We start from the raw sequence: 18,343 nt of genomic DNA, 5'->3' as shown, positions 1-18,343 counted from the left end.
TTGTGAAACTGTACAACTTTGGCATTTTGGATCACCTGCATACAAGCAGTGAAATAAATTTAAAGTTTTCAAAATGATCAGTGAATAGAGCTTTAAAATAGGGTATGGCTCAACCTACCTTTACATTTGAAAATCTTTCAAAATGACCTCTACCGTCCTAAAAGTGCAATTTTAAGGTATTTATCGGTGTTAAAAACTATTTTCCCCTATTCTTTAGGGTCAAAATGAAGAAAATAGGTTTCTCGGTTCAGCCGCTATACATCGTAGACGGTTGGTTTGCCCTGTGTACTAAATTTACATATGTCAAGTCATTCAATTTCTTTGCAATGTTATAAAAAGAGGTTGATAAGTTTCTGAGATGATCATTCCTATAACCAGCAGAATGTTTACGTACCAGAGACAATACTAGGCTCAGTTGTCGGGTTCTGTAGTGTTACCTTTTGGTACCTACCTTTTGGTACCTATAAAAATGAGTGTAATATAATTGATACTGTTTTCTTTTTCACTTACATATGATATAAACATTACTTAACATTTAAAATTCACCCTCATTTTACTGTTGGAAATTCATGTGTACAGTCAGAAAGGACTAAATATAGTATTCAAGTGGATAAATAAATGTGGACTTAACTTGATTTATGAAAAACCCAACAGATTATTATCTGTCTAACTCCTGTGTACGATAGACTTGTCAATAATGTGTTATCTATTAATGGTGGGGCACTACCATAATACAATAAATTGAGAGACCTTGGACTGATAATGCACTTGATTCTTTACAGCAACTGAGATGGAAACTAACGTTTTCTCATCAATTCAATGCCTTTACATATTGCACAGAAACTTTTACTGTTGTATATAAAATGTTGTATTGCTTGGTGATAAATCAATAACACAGAACTAGAGTTTGTATAATAATACAGTACATTAACTCTACCACCTCAGATTTAAGTGGCATATCATACTGTATCAAATAATCTTTATTGTATCTGTGTGCTTTATTACAATTTAAAACCAACTATTTGTTAAAGTTTTGACTTTTGTTGTTTCCAATTCAAGTCTTAAAATGTCTTGTTTCTCACCAAAACTACAGACTGCAGTTTTTGACAAATAAATATTAATTATGGTTTAGTATTAGCGGAATATCTATTGAAGGATGTTCCCAGTTCATGGTATCGTTGAAAGAGTTATATCTCCAATGGGTATGGGGGAATATGTATAGATTTATGTCATATGTCCGGGGAAATGTTACTAAAAGATGTGTAAAGTTTGTTTTACAGAAAAACTTTGAGAGTTATTATATTATTGTTAGTTTGGCATGCATTGTGGATCTTGTTTAGCTAGGTAACAATAAATGTTTAATTTTGTTGTATATTTTATTCAGCACATCCATCAAAAAGTCAGATAAATTTAAACGCATATTTTACTAAATACTCAACTTAGTATAATGAGTGGATCTAAAATAAGTGATTGTTTGCATGTATCACAATGTAACAATATTACACTACTGTGTACATAAATATAAATTAGGTCAAACAAATTTATTTTTGAAACAAACTAGGAGTGCATGTTTGTAATGTTTAATAAATATTTTATTCAGTATAAATGGAAAATAATTTATCTAACAACAACAAGATTTTGTTAGGATTGTTCTGAAATGAATTTTTAATGTATTGTCATTGAATTTGATCTTAAAATGGCAACTTTCATATATTAAACACTCTTGTATTTGATCTAAAACATATAAAAGTAAGATGAATTTTATAAACAAATAAAAGTACGACCAAACATAATGCAGTGCTTAATTATTAAAATAGTGGTCTACATTATACAGGGTGCGGCAAAATAACCTCCCTATTTTTAAATGCTAATAAAAACCATAGTGTTTCCCAAAAAACAAATGTATTCATTTTAACTTATTCTATGACATGGGAAGTTTTTTCTACTTTCTTTTAAAAAGAATATCAGATAAGTGGTGGCCGTGGTTATCAATACATTGTTGCAAGCGAATTCTGAAACTGTCGTGGACTCTCTCGAGCATGGCTTGAGGTATGCGCAGAACTTCCTCCCGTATAGCTTGCTTCAGATCTTGCAGGTTTCTGGGGCTATGTTTGAACACTTCGGCCTTTAAGTAACCCCACAGAAAAAAGTCACAAGGGGTTAAATCGGGTGATCGCGCTGGCCACACAATGTCCCCTCCCCGAGAAATCAACCGGCCGGGAAACATTTGCCTCAAAATGTTCATTGCTATTCGGGCAGTATGTGCTGTGGCACCGTCCTGCTGGAACCACACATTCTCGAAAGCCCTCTGTTGTAGAGCACGTTCAAAAAATTCTGCTAGCATGTTGGCATACCTGTTTGAGTTCACAGTAACAACATTGCCATCCTCTTCAAAAAAATGAGGGCGAATGATTCCACATCGTGATAACGTGCACCAAAAAGTCACACGTTCACTATGAAGAGGCCTCTCATGGATTTCCTTCGGGTTGTTTTCACTCGAATAGCGAAAATTCTGTTTATTCACACTTTCAGACAGATGGAAATGCACTTCGTCACTGAAAAAACTACAGCGTCTGGTGGGAGACTTTCCAAGATTATTTGACACGCTTCCATACGACTCTGCCAATCACGTTGAGGCAGCTCTTGGACGACAACCATCTTGTAAGGATGGAAATGAAGATCCATGTGTAGAATTCGACGAACACTACTGTCGGACATTCGAAGGGCGGCTGCATGTTTGCGAGCTGATCGTTGAGGAGACTGCAAAACTGATTGCCTAACCGCATTAATGTTTTCTGGTGTACGAGCACTACGAGGTCTTCCACCTCGTTTTTTCACAACAGAACCAGTTTCTCTGAAGTTTTTCACCCACAGCACAAAAGACTTGCGGTCCGGTACTGAATCACGAGGAGGAATTTGAAACCGCGTTCGGAATTCGCGTTGAGCCATGATAACTGATTCATTGTTACGAATGAACACTTTGACCGCAAAAGCTCTCTGTGCACTCTTCCACACCAAGATGGCGACTGACGACTGGTGCCTACGGGCGGAGCGTCACTTAAACTTCCCCCTCTCCTGCGTCGATTGCGGCTATCCCCACCATTCTGAGTGCCTCCCTCTACTCACAATAAAGCAATGAAAATAGGGAGGTTATTTTGCCGCACCCTGTATATTATATTAATTAATAATTAATTAGAGAGATTTATTGTAACATTTAATATTTTGGAAGAAGTTGAACAAATCAAGTTTGTAAGAATAATTTGAAGTTAATAGTCAACAGATTATTTACAACAATTAGTTACACTACCTCAGACTTGATTTTAACTACCAGTTTTATTATATAATCTAATTTACAGAGCTGAACAAAATCCACAGTTAAATAAAATGTCTCATATTAAATTCAAACAATTTGTTTAAGATTTTATACACACGTATTTTCTTTGTATGTTTAATAAATAATTAGCCTCGCCTGTAGATTGAACCATATGTTTAATGCTTCCTCTTACTACAATATATCTCATCAAAGTTTATAAAAGAATAACTTACAATGATGTAACCTTGAATTTGGAGTGTAATAGATTGCCACAACCAAATGTTAATCTTGTAGCCAGATTGACTCATATGCATAAAATATTCTGCTCTCCCACTAGAATGTATCTTATCAAAACTTCTAAGACTGAACTCATGGTCAACAATCAAGTAATCTTAGTGTTATTAGATTGGCACAACCAAGTGTTAATGTTGCAGCTAGATTGACCCATGTACATACACTATTCTGCTCTCCCACTAGAATGTATCTTATCAAAACTTCTAAGACTGAACTCATGGTCAACAATCAAGTAATCTTAGTGTTATTAGATTAGGTGTTAATGTTGCAGCTAGATTGACCCATGTGCATACAATAATCTGCTCTCCCACTAGAATGTACCTTATCAAAACTTCTAAGACTGTACTCATGGTCAGCAATCAAGTAATCTTAGTGTTATTAGATTAGGTGTTAATGTTGCAGCTAGATTGACCCATGTGCATACAATAATCTGCTCTCCCACTAGAATGTACCTTATCAAAACTTCTAAGACTGTACTCATGGTCAGCAATCAAGTAATCTTAGTGTTATTAGATTAGGTGTTAATGTTGCAGCTAGATTGACCCATGTGCATACAATAATCTGCTCTCCCACTAGAATGTACCTTATCAAAACTTCTAAGACTGTACTCATGGTCAGCAATCAAGTAATCTTAGTGTTATTAGATTAGGTGTTAATGTTGCAGCTAGATTGACCCATGTACATACTCCCCTGATACATACACTTTCTGAACTCCCCAAGATCAATAAAGGAAACTCATGAATTGAATAGAATATACACATCATTTTAAATGCACAGACTATTATGTAGCACAGTGTATACATCCTTGTTTTGAGAATTCTCACATGAAAAAAGGTTTGAACTTACCTCTAAGTAACTAAAAATTATAAATTCTTCATTATGTGTTATATTAAATATATATGTTTGCAATAATTTTTTTTCTTAGGAACCATTTTTATGTTAAGACTGTAGATCACCAGCTCATGATAGTGTTCCTAGAAATCATTCCTCATTGAAGGTTTAAGTTACTACATATGATTGACAAGAACATGAAGTGTAAAATAACAACATATGTATAAAACTGCTGATGTGGATGGCAAGAACAATCCTTACAATTGACATAACCTGTAATATATTTCACTAGAAACATGATTCAGTTGCTGAAGTATACGACTCAAACATCATGTTATGTTTCTGAATATCTAAAATTACAGATAGGAGTTGTATTCCTTGTGTACTTTATTGTAGTGCAAGTAGTTTGTTTATTCTAAAACATATTATTAATAAAAGTGGTGCATTGCTGACATTGATGACTAGTGAGAGGTAAAAGTATTCTAGTGGTGATAAATCCTTAAAGGAGACCAATCAAAAAGTATTTTAGACATAACTACTAAACTCAAAAATATTACAGAAGCCATTGCTTAAACACTTTATTGTTTTAGGCCTTTTAACCCTAGACGTGGCAAAAGACTCGTTTCGAGTTTTTTAAAAATGTTTCCCCAGTGGCAAAAGACTCGTTTCGAGTCTTTCGAACAAAGGTTTTGTATAACTAATATTTTTCGTAATTGATCTATCGTAACACGTGTTATTGTGTATCAATAAACGCGGAAATATATGCTGAACATTTTGATATATAATACTTTAGGTTTATATCAATTTTGTTTACATTCAAAACAATTATAAACTTTCGACAAAAATTTACGATCACTCACCGCCGCCATGAATACGGCCTACATTTCATATATTACCCTATTTACTGGCTTCATTATCTAATTGACTATTTCGTTTCTGAAGCTTGATGTTGGCACCACTGTGTTCTACGTCTTCTTAGCTACAGTTTAGACATCTGTATGTCGTTGTTATTGCGTTGTGGACCCATTTATTGAATTTCTTTGTAGTGTACGCGTTGCTATTTCTCAAAATGGCAAAAGACTCGTAAAAGAGCTCTTTGGTTTTCGTGGTGTTATAATAAACTTTGGAACATTATTAGCTTGTTTTTTATACCAGTGAATAGCCAGTGAAATTTGAAACAAGATGATTCAATAAAAATCAATAAATAGTTTGAGTGGCATTTTTTATAAGAGTGAGAACTTTTGGTTTTTTGAAGAACTAAAACTTTGCAAGTTCTGTCAAGTTTCTCTGTCAAAACATGTACATGTAGACTATATACTTTCTTTATTATTATAACATTGTCTATCTTTTTGGTTTGTAATAAATTTTGCATTGTTTTTACGATCTTGTGTTAGTTTGTTTATTCACTGTTTTCTGGTAACAAATTTCATTTTCAAGTTTGATCACAAACAAAAAACTAAAAATCATAATTTACTGTAATAAATTGATGGTAGATCTGTAGAAAAACTCTTTCTCTTCAAAGTAAAATATAGTATGCAAAGATTCTACAGCATTTAGGTTGTGTTTTACAAAATAGTTTCAACAAAATAACTTTTTTTGCTATTTTTCAAAATTGTTTTATTTATTTTTTTATAATTTTAATTTTTTTCCCTTTGGTATTTGTAGGTAATTATTGTTTCTACCTTTTGTATATAATGGATTTTCTGTAACTATGTTTTTATTATTTTTTACAAAGTGTCAAAGTAACAATTTTAGTTCGGTCAATCACAATTTTTTGGTTTTTCACATGATAAGTCCAATTCGGGTTTCAAGAATCGTTTTATTTTGTCATAATATGAAAATTCAACTTTTTCTGAAGAATTCAGTATGCCACATGACTAGGTTAGAGTAAAAAAATATATTTTTGGTGAATTAAAAAAAAATAGTCTGCAAAGTGGCCAAAAAGAGCTTGCCACTGTGGAAGTTTAGCATTGCCACTTGTAGGGTTAACTTTTTCATCACCCACAAAAATACAGAAAGTAAATTTTGTTCATTATGTTAATAAGGCATAAGTGATTTTATTATTAATACAATTTGCACAGTTTATTTAGTTGAAACAAGCTATTACATAATTTTCAACTATTATGTACGAGGGGGTACCCAAAAAAACCGAAATTTTGTTTTAAATATACATATATATATTTTTTTACAAAACAAACTTACCACCTTCAAAGTATTCTCCATTGCACTTTATACACTTATCCAATTGTTTTTTCCACTGTTCGAAACATATTTTGTACCCCTCGTCAGTGATGGCTGCCAGTTCCTCTGTTGTTTTTTTCGTAACGTCATCCATGCTGTCAAATCGGAGACCTTTCATGCCCCTTTTCAATCGTGGAAATAAAAAGAAGTTGCACGGAGCCAGATCTGGTGAGTAAGGTGCGTGTGGTAGCGAAACCATGCCATTTTTGGGTGACGGAGATTGGTGTGTGCGCAGGCGCGTTGTCGTGGTGAAAAAAACCAGTCCCCTATTTGCCACAAATCAGGTATTTTGCGACGAATGATGTTCCGTAGTCTTCTTAAGATTTCAAGATAAAACACTTGATTTACTGTCTGGCCTGGTGGAACGAATTCTGAATGGACAATCCCCTTTACATTAAAAATACAAATGACCATTGTTTTGACACTCGATCTGACTTGACAGCATTTTTTTGGTCTGGGTGATGATGCCGTCTTCCACTGGCTGGATTGTTGTTTGGTTTCTGGGTCGTACACATAGCACCAAGATTCGTCACCTGTAATTATTTTTGACAAGAAATCTGTATCGGCTTCAAGTTGCTGCTTCAAATCACGGCAGGCTTCAATTCTATGTTCCTTTTGTAAGTCAGTGAGAGCACGGGGCACAAACTTGGCGGCAACCCTTTTAATGTTTAAGTCTTTGGTTAAAATCCGTTGAACTGAGCTCCATGACAGCTCACTAGCCTCTGATATTTGCTCGATAGTATGTCGTCGGTCTGCAAGCACAATTTCTTTCACTGTCACAAGATTTTCGTCTGTTCGGGAAGTCAATGGTCGTTCAGAATGAGGTTTTTCCTGAATTGACGTGTCACAATTTTTAAACCGAAAAAACCATTCGTACACTTGGATTTTCCCCATAGTGTCGTCTTTGTAAGTTGTCTTCAACATTTCAACTGTTTCAGCGGCGTTTTTGCCAAGCAGAAAACAAAATTTCACAGCTGCACGCTGTTCACTCAAACTTTCCATCGCAAAAAACGGCACGATCACAAAACAGCACTAGCAAAAACTATCACTGCACGATGACAGAACACGTCAGGTCAACGCAACAGGTGGCACTGAGCTGGCAAAGAGCAGTGCTACAAGAACCAAGCGGGGAGAATTTGTACTATGCAAGCTCCGCCTTCAGCAGAGCTATTCCGGGAACTTTTGTGTACCCTCTCGTATACAAAAAAGTTTGAAATATTAAAATTATATTGGTTTCATGAAATTAATGTAGAATTATGTAATGGTCAATACTCTTTCAATCAAGAATCAAGAACTTTATTTTCCATTAAGTAAACAAGTCACAATAGGCATCGTCAAGAAGTTATAAACAAAATTAAGGTGTCAAGTCCAACATATCACAGTTCATATACTCTTCTGCAGTATAAAATGCTTTCTTCTTAAGCCACTTAGCAATAGTACAACTAAATTTATTACAAGGAAGTGACCTGATGGACATCGGCAGTTTATTGTATAACAAGATTTGTTGATACTTAAAACTATCTAAACACTTATTAAGCCTAACATTAGGTTTAACAAGATCTTTCTTTTGTCTAGTATTGTAATCATGTATTGAATTTGCTTGATTAAAATTACTAATGTTTTTCTTAACATAAATCAGGTTACAGCTAATGTAGATACATGCAAGAGTCATAATATTAAGTTGTTGAAAAGTGTTTCTACATGAAGCCGACATGGCTAGTCCGTTTATTATTCTAAGAGCCTTCTTCTGCCAAATAAAGGCTCTTTTTGCTGAACTAGAACCACCCCAAAGACGTATACCATAGCTCAGATGTGCATGAAAAAGGCCAAAGTATATCATGACAAGAACATCTTGTTATAAGTCTTCCGTAAATAATATTATTTCATTAGGTACTTTATTGTGACGTTTTTAAGTAACATATGTACTAATTAGCTATTTAAATTACATATTTATATTTCCATGATATGTAAATAATATGTCTTATGTATCAACTGTTTTCTTCGTTACAGTTGTCATTTCTAAAGAATGAATCTTGCAAGTTCCTGTGCTCAAGGACTTACAAGTACGGCGACAGCGACGTTGATGCAAAGATGAATCTTTTGAAGAAAGGCATGCTTCTGAACTACCAGCACCATTGGATTGTGGGTAAGGAAATAAGCTTATATGTGGTCGAGAAATACAGTATTCAAAGAACCTTTCTGAAATTAGCAAACTACATTTATTGTACTGAATAAAAATGTAGTTGACTGATTGTCTTTGTATTGATTGAACGGTTATGGTGATCAAATTAGTCAGTTCTGTTACTAACTTATATAACTATATTGTATATAAACTACATTTTTGAAGTATGAAAGTAAGAATGTAATGTTGTTTATGAATATTTTGCTTTATAGTTTCATTAATCGTTTAACAAGTTGATTGCACCAAGATGCTTTACAGCACACATCATGTTCACATTAGTTGGTCTCAATCAGTGTAGAGCTGCAGTGAAGGTGTTAAGGGGTGTATAACAGATTTTGAAAGTGAGCTTTGACATAATGTTTCTTATTTTATGTGTAGCCCAAAAGAGTGGACACAGAACATTAGTATAGTGTTTTGACCACATTGATAATAGTAGATTACTAGTAATGAGTAAAAGTAAATTGTTCTACAAGAACAAATCCTATTTTTAGAATAATTAATTGTTTCCTCATGATGAAGAGGATAGATTCCAATCCTTGAGACGTAGTGTTCTATTTTTTTGTAACATATAATAATGTCAAATGTCTGAAATCGTATTATCTGTAATAAATATCTTTAAGCAAAGAATACGTTGTCTGTTTTATACACAAAAGTTTATATGTAAACTTGAATGTGCAGATAATATGCCTGTGACATGGTGTTATCATCTGGAGGATGGCAGGCAGTACTGTAGTACAGGGTTTCCCATGGGATGCTATGTACGGGACCACCGTAACCCGGAGGACATCTGCATGATCAGTGTATGTTCAGAGATATTTGTCCAAATAGTTGTGAACTCACTCTATATAGCCATAATAACGAGAATTACATACAAATTTACCTTGTTCATGAAACAAACATTCAAAATTCATAACTCTAAAACTAGTAATTTGATTAAGGCTACATTTTTTACATAATAGTTACAAGTGTATTAAGTTTTATATTTTAAAATTTTAGCTTTATTTAAAAAATAATTGTTATTAAATTATTATATTAACTTTTTTCTTGGCCGAGTTGTAATAAACTTGACGTTGGTCTTGTTAAGGAGTCATTGTCTTGGGTGCATAATTTTTCATCCCCCTATTTAAAATATTTATTATTTAACACCAGTATAATTGATCAGATTTTGTTAATTTACTTTACCGCTGCCCGAACCTGCTCGCTTGAACACTCAAACCGCTAGACTGTCTAGGACAGTTATTTTAGTTTGTAGGAGCTGTAGAAGTTATAAGTTATGGGAATGTTTATTCAGAGAACAAAGTTGGTGCATCAGTGTACTAATAGCGTATTTATGTAAGAAAATTTAATTTATATTTATTTTATTAGTTATCATGAACAATAATTTTGAATTTAAGTGTGATTGATACCACATGTCGTATCTGTAGTAATATCTATATTAAAAGCAGCTTCTGTTTTTTCCCTGGAGTTACCTTCAAAACAAATGTTTCCATTGTGCAGAAACCCTTCATAATCCCCCTGCCTCATTGTCTTGTCCACTGCCGCTGTACCAGCTCGAGTCTACGGTTATGAAAATTATTCAGTAATACAGTAAATAAAATAAGTTATCGATTACCAAAATTATTAATCCAGGGGCCAACGAGATCATTCCGTTTGCTTGGTACTAGCGGATTTCTAGACATGTTACTATCTTTTTATGAAACAAGTGGTCGTCTATCTAATGATTTATGCAATGTTGTTGAAAGTTTAACTGCTAGATGGCATTGTTGAATGCTGTGAATAAGTTTCTGTTGTGTGCTGGAGTGAATGTGACCAAAGTGCTTAATATTACTGTAGTCTCCCGATTATCTCAGGACCCGAATCGATAACAGTTTGGCCAGGCATGTTGATGTTCTCTAAACTCATTATACTACAGTCTCCCAAGCTAAACTTAAGCTTTGAGCTAATAATAATAAAATAATTATATATTTCTTTTGTCCGACTGATGATTTATAAATGAAAGTATACTTACCCTACAATAAGTTCCTTTGTACAAACTAACACATTCAAAAACTTGAGATGAACAAAAGAAGAATTTAAGTGTGTACAGGGATAATGCAAAAGTATTCACTTTGCAACATATCCGTCTGTGTGAGATATAGAAGTTAGTTATGTTAACCTATAATTGAAACGATGAAAGTTGTGTAATTCTGGGAAATTTTGTATTAAAGTTCAGCATTGCAATATGTTATGAAATAATTGCTAATAAGTTGTTAATCAACACATGTAATAATTGAAAATAGATATACAAAATGTCATTTACATATCATATCATATCATTTATATGTCACCATAACATCATTTTACAAGCATACTATGGTGTCAAATACCTATTTAAACAAGAAAATGGAATAAAATTTGCTATGGTAGGTAACTTTATTAAAGATGTTGTTTAATATGCTAAGATTATTTGACTTGTTGGTATTGACCGTTATACTAGTTGTGATGTTGTCAACAGAAAATGTACAATCAGCCAAACACGTACTACATCTTCAACCATGTGGACCTGGTGATCACTTACCACAGCGGTGAGGGGGAGGAGTGGGGCAGCTCGTTCCGTAGCAACGGAGGCCGCATCGTCTGTGAGTGCATACCTTCATTAAACAGTTCAAATAGTACACCTAAACACTACTATAGTTTCTTAGTAAAAACACAGAACAAAACACAACGAACAAATAAATACCACTTGGATAAGCCTCTCACTCTCGAGTTTTTAGCTTGACACAACATCGCGGCCGACATAAACTAAAAGTATTGATACTACGAAAAGGACTGAGACAACAACTTTGTACAAACTAATAGTAATATGGAGCTCAACTTGAATACAGACTTCTTTTAATGATTATTCTTCTCTTAGTAGGTTATTTGGTGTTTAAACTCTTCATTTATTAGAGACTGAAGGTATACAAATAAAATATTGTGACTTTCCACATGTATTTTAAACACTCCTGATGATACTAATAATATTGTATTAAAATAATTTTAAAATATTAGTATAGGAAACTAGTGAAAAGAGCCGCAGTATCGAGGTATTCAGGTGTGGAGTACCAGATTGCCACAAGATCTTCTCTTGCCTTGAATTTATTAAGGTACATTCTATTTACATAGCACAGGTATATAAATTAGTGAGGAGTACACAACACTACATGACACTCAACAGGCTTCTCTGAAGTAAAATGGAAAATTTCAAGTCCATAGCTCATTTCATTCTCGAGACAGTCCTCACAAGTATCTGGGTGTACAACACCAGTAGTAGGTGATAGTAGTGAGGTGCTGCGTCTGTTCCAGCCGTGAAAGTTACACCTCGCAGTATCAAACACCCTGATCCTGACCATCTCAGCTGTAACCCTCATGACACCCTCACTCCGATGGCTATTCCTGACCGCAAGCTCAAGGAGGGCGAGACCATTGAAATCACTTACTCTTACAGCATCACATTCGAGGTAGGTTGTCAATATAAATTTCTGTTACTAAACAATAAAAGTTGCATTTTGTCAGTCAGTGTGTCAAAGACATATACTAGTAGTCAGAGCTTAGTCAAGTATAACTGTGTACTACTTGTTCACTTGCACTTCCTAGCCCAGTCAAGAAAGGTTTTATGTCAAAAATAATTCCCTGCTAGGTGAATTTTTCTCAGATATTAGAGCACTTGGACATGTATTTTTATAAAAGTCCCTGGTTTCCCCCTAGAGCTTTTCCTTCGACCACCATTTTAGAACCATTTCACTAGCGTTTTGAAAAAGCAAATATTTCCTAAACTATTTGACAAAATGTAATAAACTATTTTAAATTTTGTTACTTATTAGTTGCACTACAAATAGTTTCCTGTAAATTTTTGTGATAATACTTGTGCATTATTTGTATTAAATTAACAAAGTCTAAATGTTAGTTTTGTTCAGTTAAAATTTACAAGTATTGGCATGTAACATTTTAATTAGCGGTTTTAGAGGAAAAGTGTTTAAATAGAACTTGTAGACAGTTTTGAGCTACAATGTTCTATAAAATGGTGACAAAGGAGAAATGCGCAGAGTTTTGTAAAAATACATGTTTAATAATGTGTTACAATCTGTAAAAAATTCAGCCAGTAGGGAATTATTTCCGATGTTTGGCGATTTTTGACCTTCACTATTCCTACCATCTCATAAATTGGTTGTTTTAATCAGTTTACCCATAAAGTGCAGATTTGGCAGAATTAGCTTGTATTGGAGTAGGTTCTCATAATAACTTTACGAAATATAAACTTGCATATGTTCACCAGAAAAACAACACAGTGAAGTGGTCGTCACGGTGGGATTATATCCTGGAGTCCATGCCACACACAAACATACACTGGTTCAGCATCCTAAACTCCCTGATGATCGTTCTATTCCTGTCTGGCATGGTGGCTATGATCATTCTGCGCACACTGCACAAGGACATTGCCCGCTACAACCAGGTCGGTATAACTACAACCTCATATAGTTCATTAGTCAGCAAAGTAGCTTATGATAGAGAATTGCAGATTTCAAACATTTGCCATTCTTATATTTTACAAAATTAGAACATTACGTTTTTTGAGGAATGCAATCTGTTTATCTTCATCATGTATCAAAAACCTTAAAGCACAAGGTTAAATGGGCACATAAAATTAAAAAACTAATCAATATATGGCAATTAACTAAACAGTCAAGTTGAAAACTGAACAAATTGTTTAAAAAAACACAAGCAAGTGTTGGACAGGGTGATGGTTGGTGAGTAGTGTATTAACTCTGGACCGCAGATTTGTCAAATGCTTCAGTGTTTTAACATAAAATTTGTTCTGTTATTAACTTGACTATATTAACTGTCATGTAGTGTATATGAATGCAATGCGTGATACTAAACTTTGAACAAATAAGGCCTGTGGTATCTCTATCATCATCTAGCAATTATACATAACAAGTTTGTCTCATATTAACATTGGTGAAAATGTGTTTTATTCTTTACTTTTGAAAATTCTTAACTTTGCTTTGAGTCAAATATCAAAGTTGAAATTCCTACACTACTTTAATATCATATATACAGTGTGTTTAAAAAAGAATGTCGCAAACTTCTGTGGCTGGTAGTACTCATTAATTCAAACAAAAAATGTTGTATAAACATACCAGAGAAATGTGTTGTTTAGCCACTAGCTGCCTATTTGTATAAAAAATTACCGTCTCTAAAAATAGTAAAGGTAAAGAAACCAAATTTGGTACATAGATATAAACATACAAGAGATAAATTCAAAAAAATAATTGTGTTATTAACACATTATTTTTTGTACTAACAAAGTGGTGTATGTTTTAAAAGTCAAAAAACTAGTATAGTTATAAAAATGGCACTATACAAATTTATTATCATTCCAAAGGTACCTTTTTGTACCGAAATCCATCAGTGCATAAGCTAGTGTGATCACTTTGTAGCTATATAAGCCGGGACCAACTAAGATTTTGTCTTTTTATAGGTATCAGCTGTTTTAAATAGCCTATACCAACTTTAAAAGATAATAACTATTTTGAAATTTTTATTACAATTCTAATGGAATTTTTGCTAACGAAATCTGTCAGTGCTAAAGCGAGCATGACCACTTGATGAAAGATGCTCTAGCACAAGCCAGGAACAACAAGTAACTGACACATCTCCAATGTGACATATTTGGCATGAACTTGGTATTAGTTGTAACTAAACAAAATTACTTTAACATTTCATACAACTATTGCCTTTTTCTTACAATATTGCTGTTTGTTAACTTCATGTGCAGAATAAATATAAACTGCACTGTTTTATTGTTATACTGTGTATAAACTAATATTAGACAATCAATAAAATGTTTTATAATCACACTTTAACATTCTAAATTATTATTCATGTTGTGAAGCTTGTCGACTACATCATGAGCTGTCTTGTCTGGTCCTATACCACATCACTTCATCAAATCAACAAGTCTGTGGTTTCATATTCGGTATATCGAAAATCCCTTAAAGAAATAGTGGGATCCCTCCCATAATCCCAGAGGATAGTCAGTGACGATCATCGAGGGAACCACTCATCTCTTTATCGCTGAAATGAAAGTGCTTTGGGTACTCTTCCCTGAACTTTTCAACGATTCTACACCACCAAATCTCACCCTGCCTTTACTGCTCAAGTTCCAGGAGAACCCTACTCAACACCTAGCTTTGATGTTCGTCCTACAATGTGATTACTTAGTAAGAATGTCAGATGCAAATCAGAAATCAGAAAGAACTGTTTTATTCTGGAAGAGTAAAACAGTTAACATGTGCATATTTGTGTGCTGTCAGCCTTTAAAGGGTTATACACAGCTCTGAGAAGCCTTCTTATGTCAAGGGTAGTTTAAAGAGGTTTCATAATGGTTTTTAATAATTGTTTAGTAAAAGTTATACAACATTTTCTCTTACATAGCACTGCTAGCAGTTGCCTGCTGCTTTGCATGCAATTTAGTAGGCGTTGCACATTTATAACCACTGCTGGTTGAAGTGAACTATATTTCTGATGCCTTGTTTTCACGATCAAGAAAATACGTTAAACAGTTTATAATTGTGGCCATTGTAATTTACTTTGTTTTTGGTAAGTTTTGTTCCATTGTTTATTTTGTTTGTTTTCCAATCAAGAAAATTTATATAACACAGATAAGAGAAGCCTACTTCTGTCAAACGAAAAGTAAGACGGATTTTATTTATATCAGACTTTAAATTTATAGAAAAACTTTTTAAATATTTTAGACATTTTAGAACTGGAATTGGCACATTAGTTCAAAAGAACAGTGCAGTGAACTTTTATCTAGCATAGTTCTTGCTAACTGCTTTAAAGGGAGTTTCACAGTTAAATTTCGGACCTTCTTATGTTTTAGGGCATATTCTGAGGTAGATTAGTACTTACCTAATCGCTAAAACCTAAAACAGCGTTAAAATGATTAAAAACATATTAAAAACTTTACTCACTATAAACGTAAACAAATTGAAAATAATAAAAAATGTTTACACAGAACAGCTGATTACATTTGACAGGCTCATTCAATTAATACTGCAGAAATTACCAAGATGGGATATTTTGTTACTTCAAAGACCAGTGGGACGTAGCCCGAAAGGATTTACGAAATAAGAAGAGGCCTATGTTCATCCTATGGACCTTAGGAATGTTTATATACAATTTCAGTACAGCAGGTTGAATAGTTTTAGCGTGAAAGCATAACAAACAAACTTACTTTCACATTTATAATATTAAGATGTCAAACTACAACAAAAAGTAACAATGAATAACATTAAATCAGTATTTCTTAATAAACATATGTTCAATCAGCTGGCAGTTGTCACATGGCTTTAAATGTACTTCATATCATGGGTAGAATGTGTACAAAGGGTCACATAAAAACTATTAACAATTTTAAAGTTATATTCCTAATCTTTCATGAGAAAATGTACTTAAGTTAACATGGCCGAACATAGGGATTTCTGTTCATCTTAACAAATTGATCAACATTCAAAGTACTCTTTTTCACGATTTTAAAGTTAAAAATGGAAGATGATGGCAAATAAAAAGTCTCTCTCACCACTGGTGCCCTCTACACCACAGGGGAAAAAGGGGATCACGGGGTGGGGGGAGTGGGAGGGGTTTGTGTAAGGGAGTGTCTTCATTCTTAAAAAATAGAATAAAAAAAGAACTGGTACTGTAGGTTAAAATCAGAAAAGATGTAATTAAATCTTGACTTGGAGAGTAATTTACTGGCCATAGTACCAACAATTAGCAAACACTGCCTTCTTTTGCCATCCTTTGTGGTACCTGGAAGGGGAGTGATGATTCAGGAGATGGTAAAATAATTAATTAGTTCAGTAATGAGGAAGAAAAGTGGGACTGATGAATCACATTTGTTCTTTTTTGTTAATTACTTCACTGCAATGTAACAATGAGTCTGATTCTGATTTGTCAAAGAATTTCTCCTTTGCCTTGATTGTTTAGGTCTGTGTTTGTCTCCACTACATTCAATTTCAGTTTCACTTTCTCAAGTAGTTTGGACAATTGAATTTTTTACCAACTACCCTAAAGATATTACATGTATCTGTTAGTTTATACACAAATGTAATAAGGGATTTTTATAGGTTCACAACTGTATCCATTAGATGAGACTGAATCTTTTCATTTGTAGAGTTAAACTTATTTTGAAGGTCTTCTCAAATTGCTGTTATGAATATTATTCTTGAGGAAGAAGTTGTGTTAACAGTTCTTGGCTTTACTTTTTGTGATTTATATTCACTCATTGCCTCTGTAATTGGTTTAAAATCTCTGATGTAACTTCTGCATGCTCCTTCTGTTGCTGATCATTAAGGTATACTTAATGATTTTACTGTCAGACTTTTATCCATATTGTTAAAAATGAGGTTTCCTTTCATGGTGCTCCACACCGACATCGGGATGTCGCAGATTGTGAAGATAGCAGTCAGGTGCACTGCAGGTGGTGTAAATATTTCCAACTGGTATGCTACCCTCTTCATCACATGCAAAAAGTCAATAATAATACTTTGTTGGTTTTTGCCATCATTCCTACAAGTATTTTGTACTAAAACATATTACACAAAATCCATTACCCTTGAAACAAAATAAAGTCTTTTTACAAATTTAATTTAATTTTCCTTGAAATTTTAAAGTTATATTCCTAATCTTTCATGAGAAAATGTACTTAAGTTAACATGGCCGAAAATACACCAAAATGACTGGTACATCCACCTTGTAGTTTGGAGAAACACTTATGCTTTGTATGAAATAAAATAATTGGAGGAATTTTTTTGATCATAATTTCTTTAAGATTCTTAAATATTCATTTAAAAGTGTGTACATATATTTATATAAGTAACATAACAGGCAACCAATCTTCTATTTTAAAAAAGTACAATTTTTTATTACAGACTTAGATGTTAAACTGCAGTGTGTTGTAAGAAGAGATACCCAGTAAATAGGGATTTTTGACATTCTAAATGACTTGTATTACTTTGTATGTAACCCCCAGTGATATGAAAGAGGACTTGTAACAAGATATCATGGTAGCTGTTTTTGATGCCTTTTATTCTCGTAGTGGGTTTATCAGTAACTAGATATTCTACTTATATTCATCTTCAAATTTATCAGTCCTTTTTAATCTACATTTAAAATATCAGTATATAATTCATATTATGATTAACATTTTAAAACACTAATGGTTTCGGTCAGGAATTAGTTAAAGCTGACTCTCGTCCTTTTACAGTTTGTGATTTTCCTGGGGGTTGAAGCAAACTATTCCTTCTACCCAATTTTGCCCTTGGTTCGTATATGTTTGTCCTCTGCAATAAGTTTTGGTTGAGGTTTGGTTTGATTTTCCCGTGTTGCTGAGTGGTGGATTGGTCAAGGTCCCTTCCAGCACTATGGTTTCATGTGCTTTATGATCTGCTAGATTGATC

At 33.6% G+C, this 18,343-nt stretch overlaps 1 protein-coding gene across 1 annotated transcript in view; it reads left to right on the top strand.

Moving 5' to 3' along the window:
- The window catches only part of LOC124364651 (transmembrane 9 superfamily member 2), a 62,160-nt gene that overhangs the window by 17,660 nt on the left and 26,157 nt on the right, over positions 1–18,343 (top strand). The window contains exons 4-8 of the mRNA XM_046820280.1: positions 8,690–8,825; positions 9,540–9,661; positions 11,356–11,479; positions 12,186–12,340; positions 13,156–13,332. Of these exons, the coding sequence (XP_046676236.1) occupies positions 8,690–8,825; positions 9,540–9,661; positions 11,356–11,479; positions 12,186–12,340; positions 13,156–13,332 (714 nt within the window). The remainder of the gene's footprint in view (positions 1–8,689; positions 8,826–9,539; positions 9,662–11,355; positions 11,480–12,185; positions 12,341–13,155; positions 13,333–18,343) is intronic.

This window comes from Homalodisca vitripennis, chromosome 6 (genome assembly GCF_021130785.1).
Source record: "Homalodisca vitripennis isolate AUS2020 chromosome 6, UT_GWSS_2.1, whole genome shotgun sequence".
NCBI lineage: Eukaryota > Metazoa > Arthropoda > Insecta > Hemiptera > Cicadellidae > Homalodisca > Homalodisca vitripennis.
This window is presented reverse-complemented; position numbering and strand designations above follow the sequence as displayed.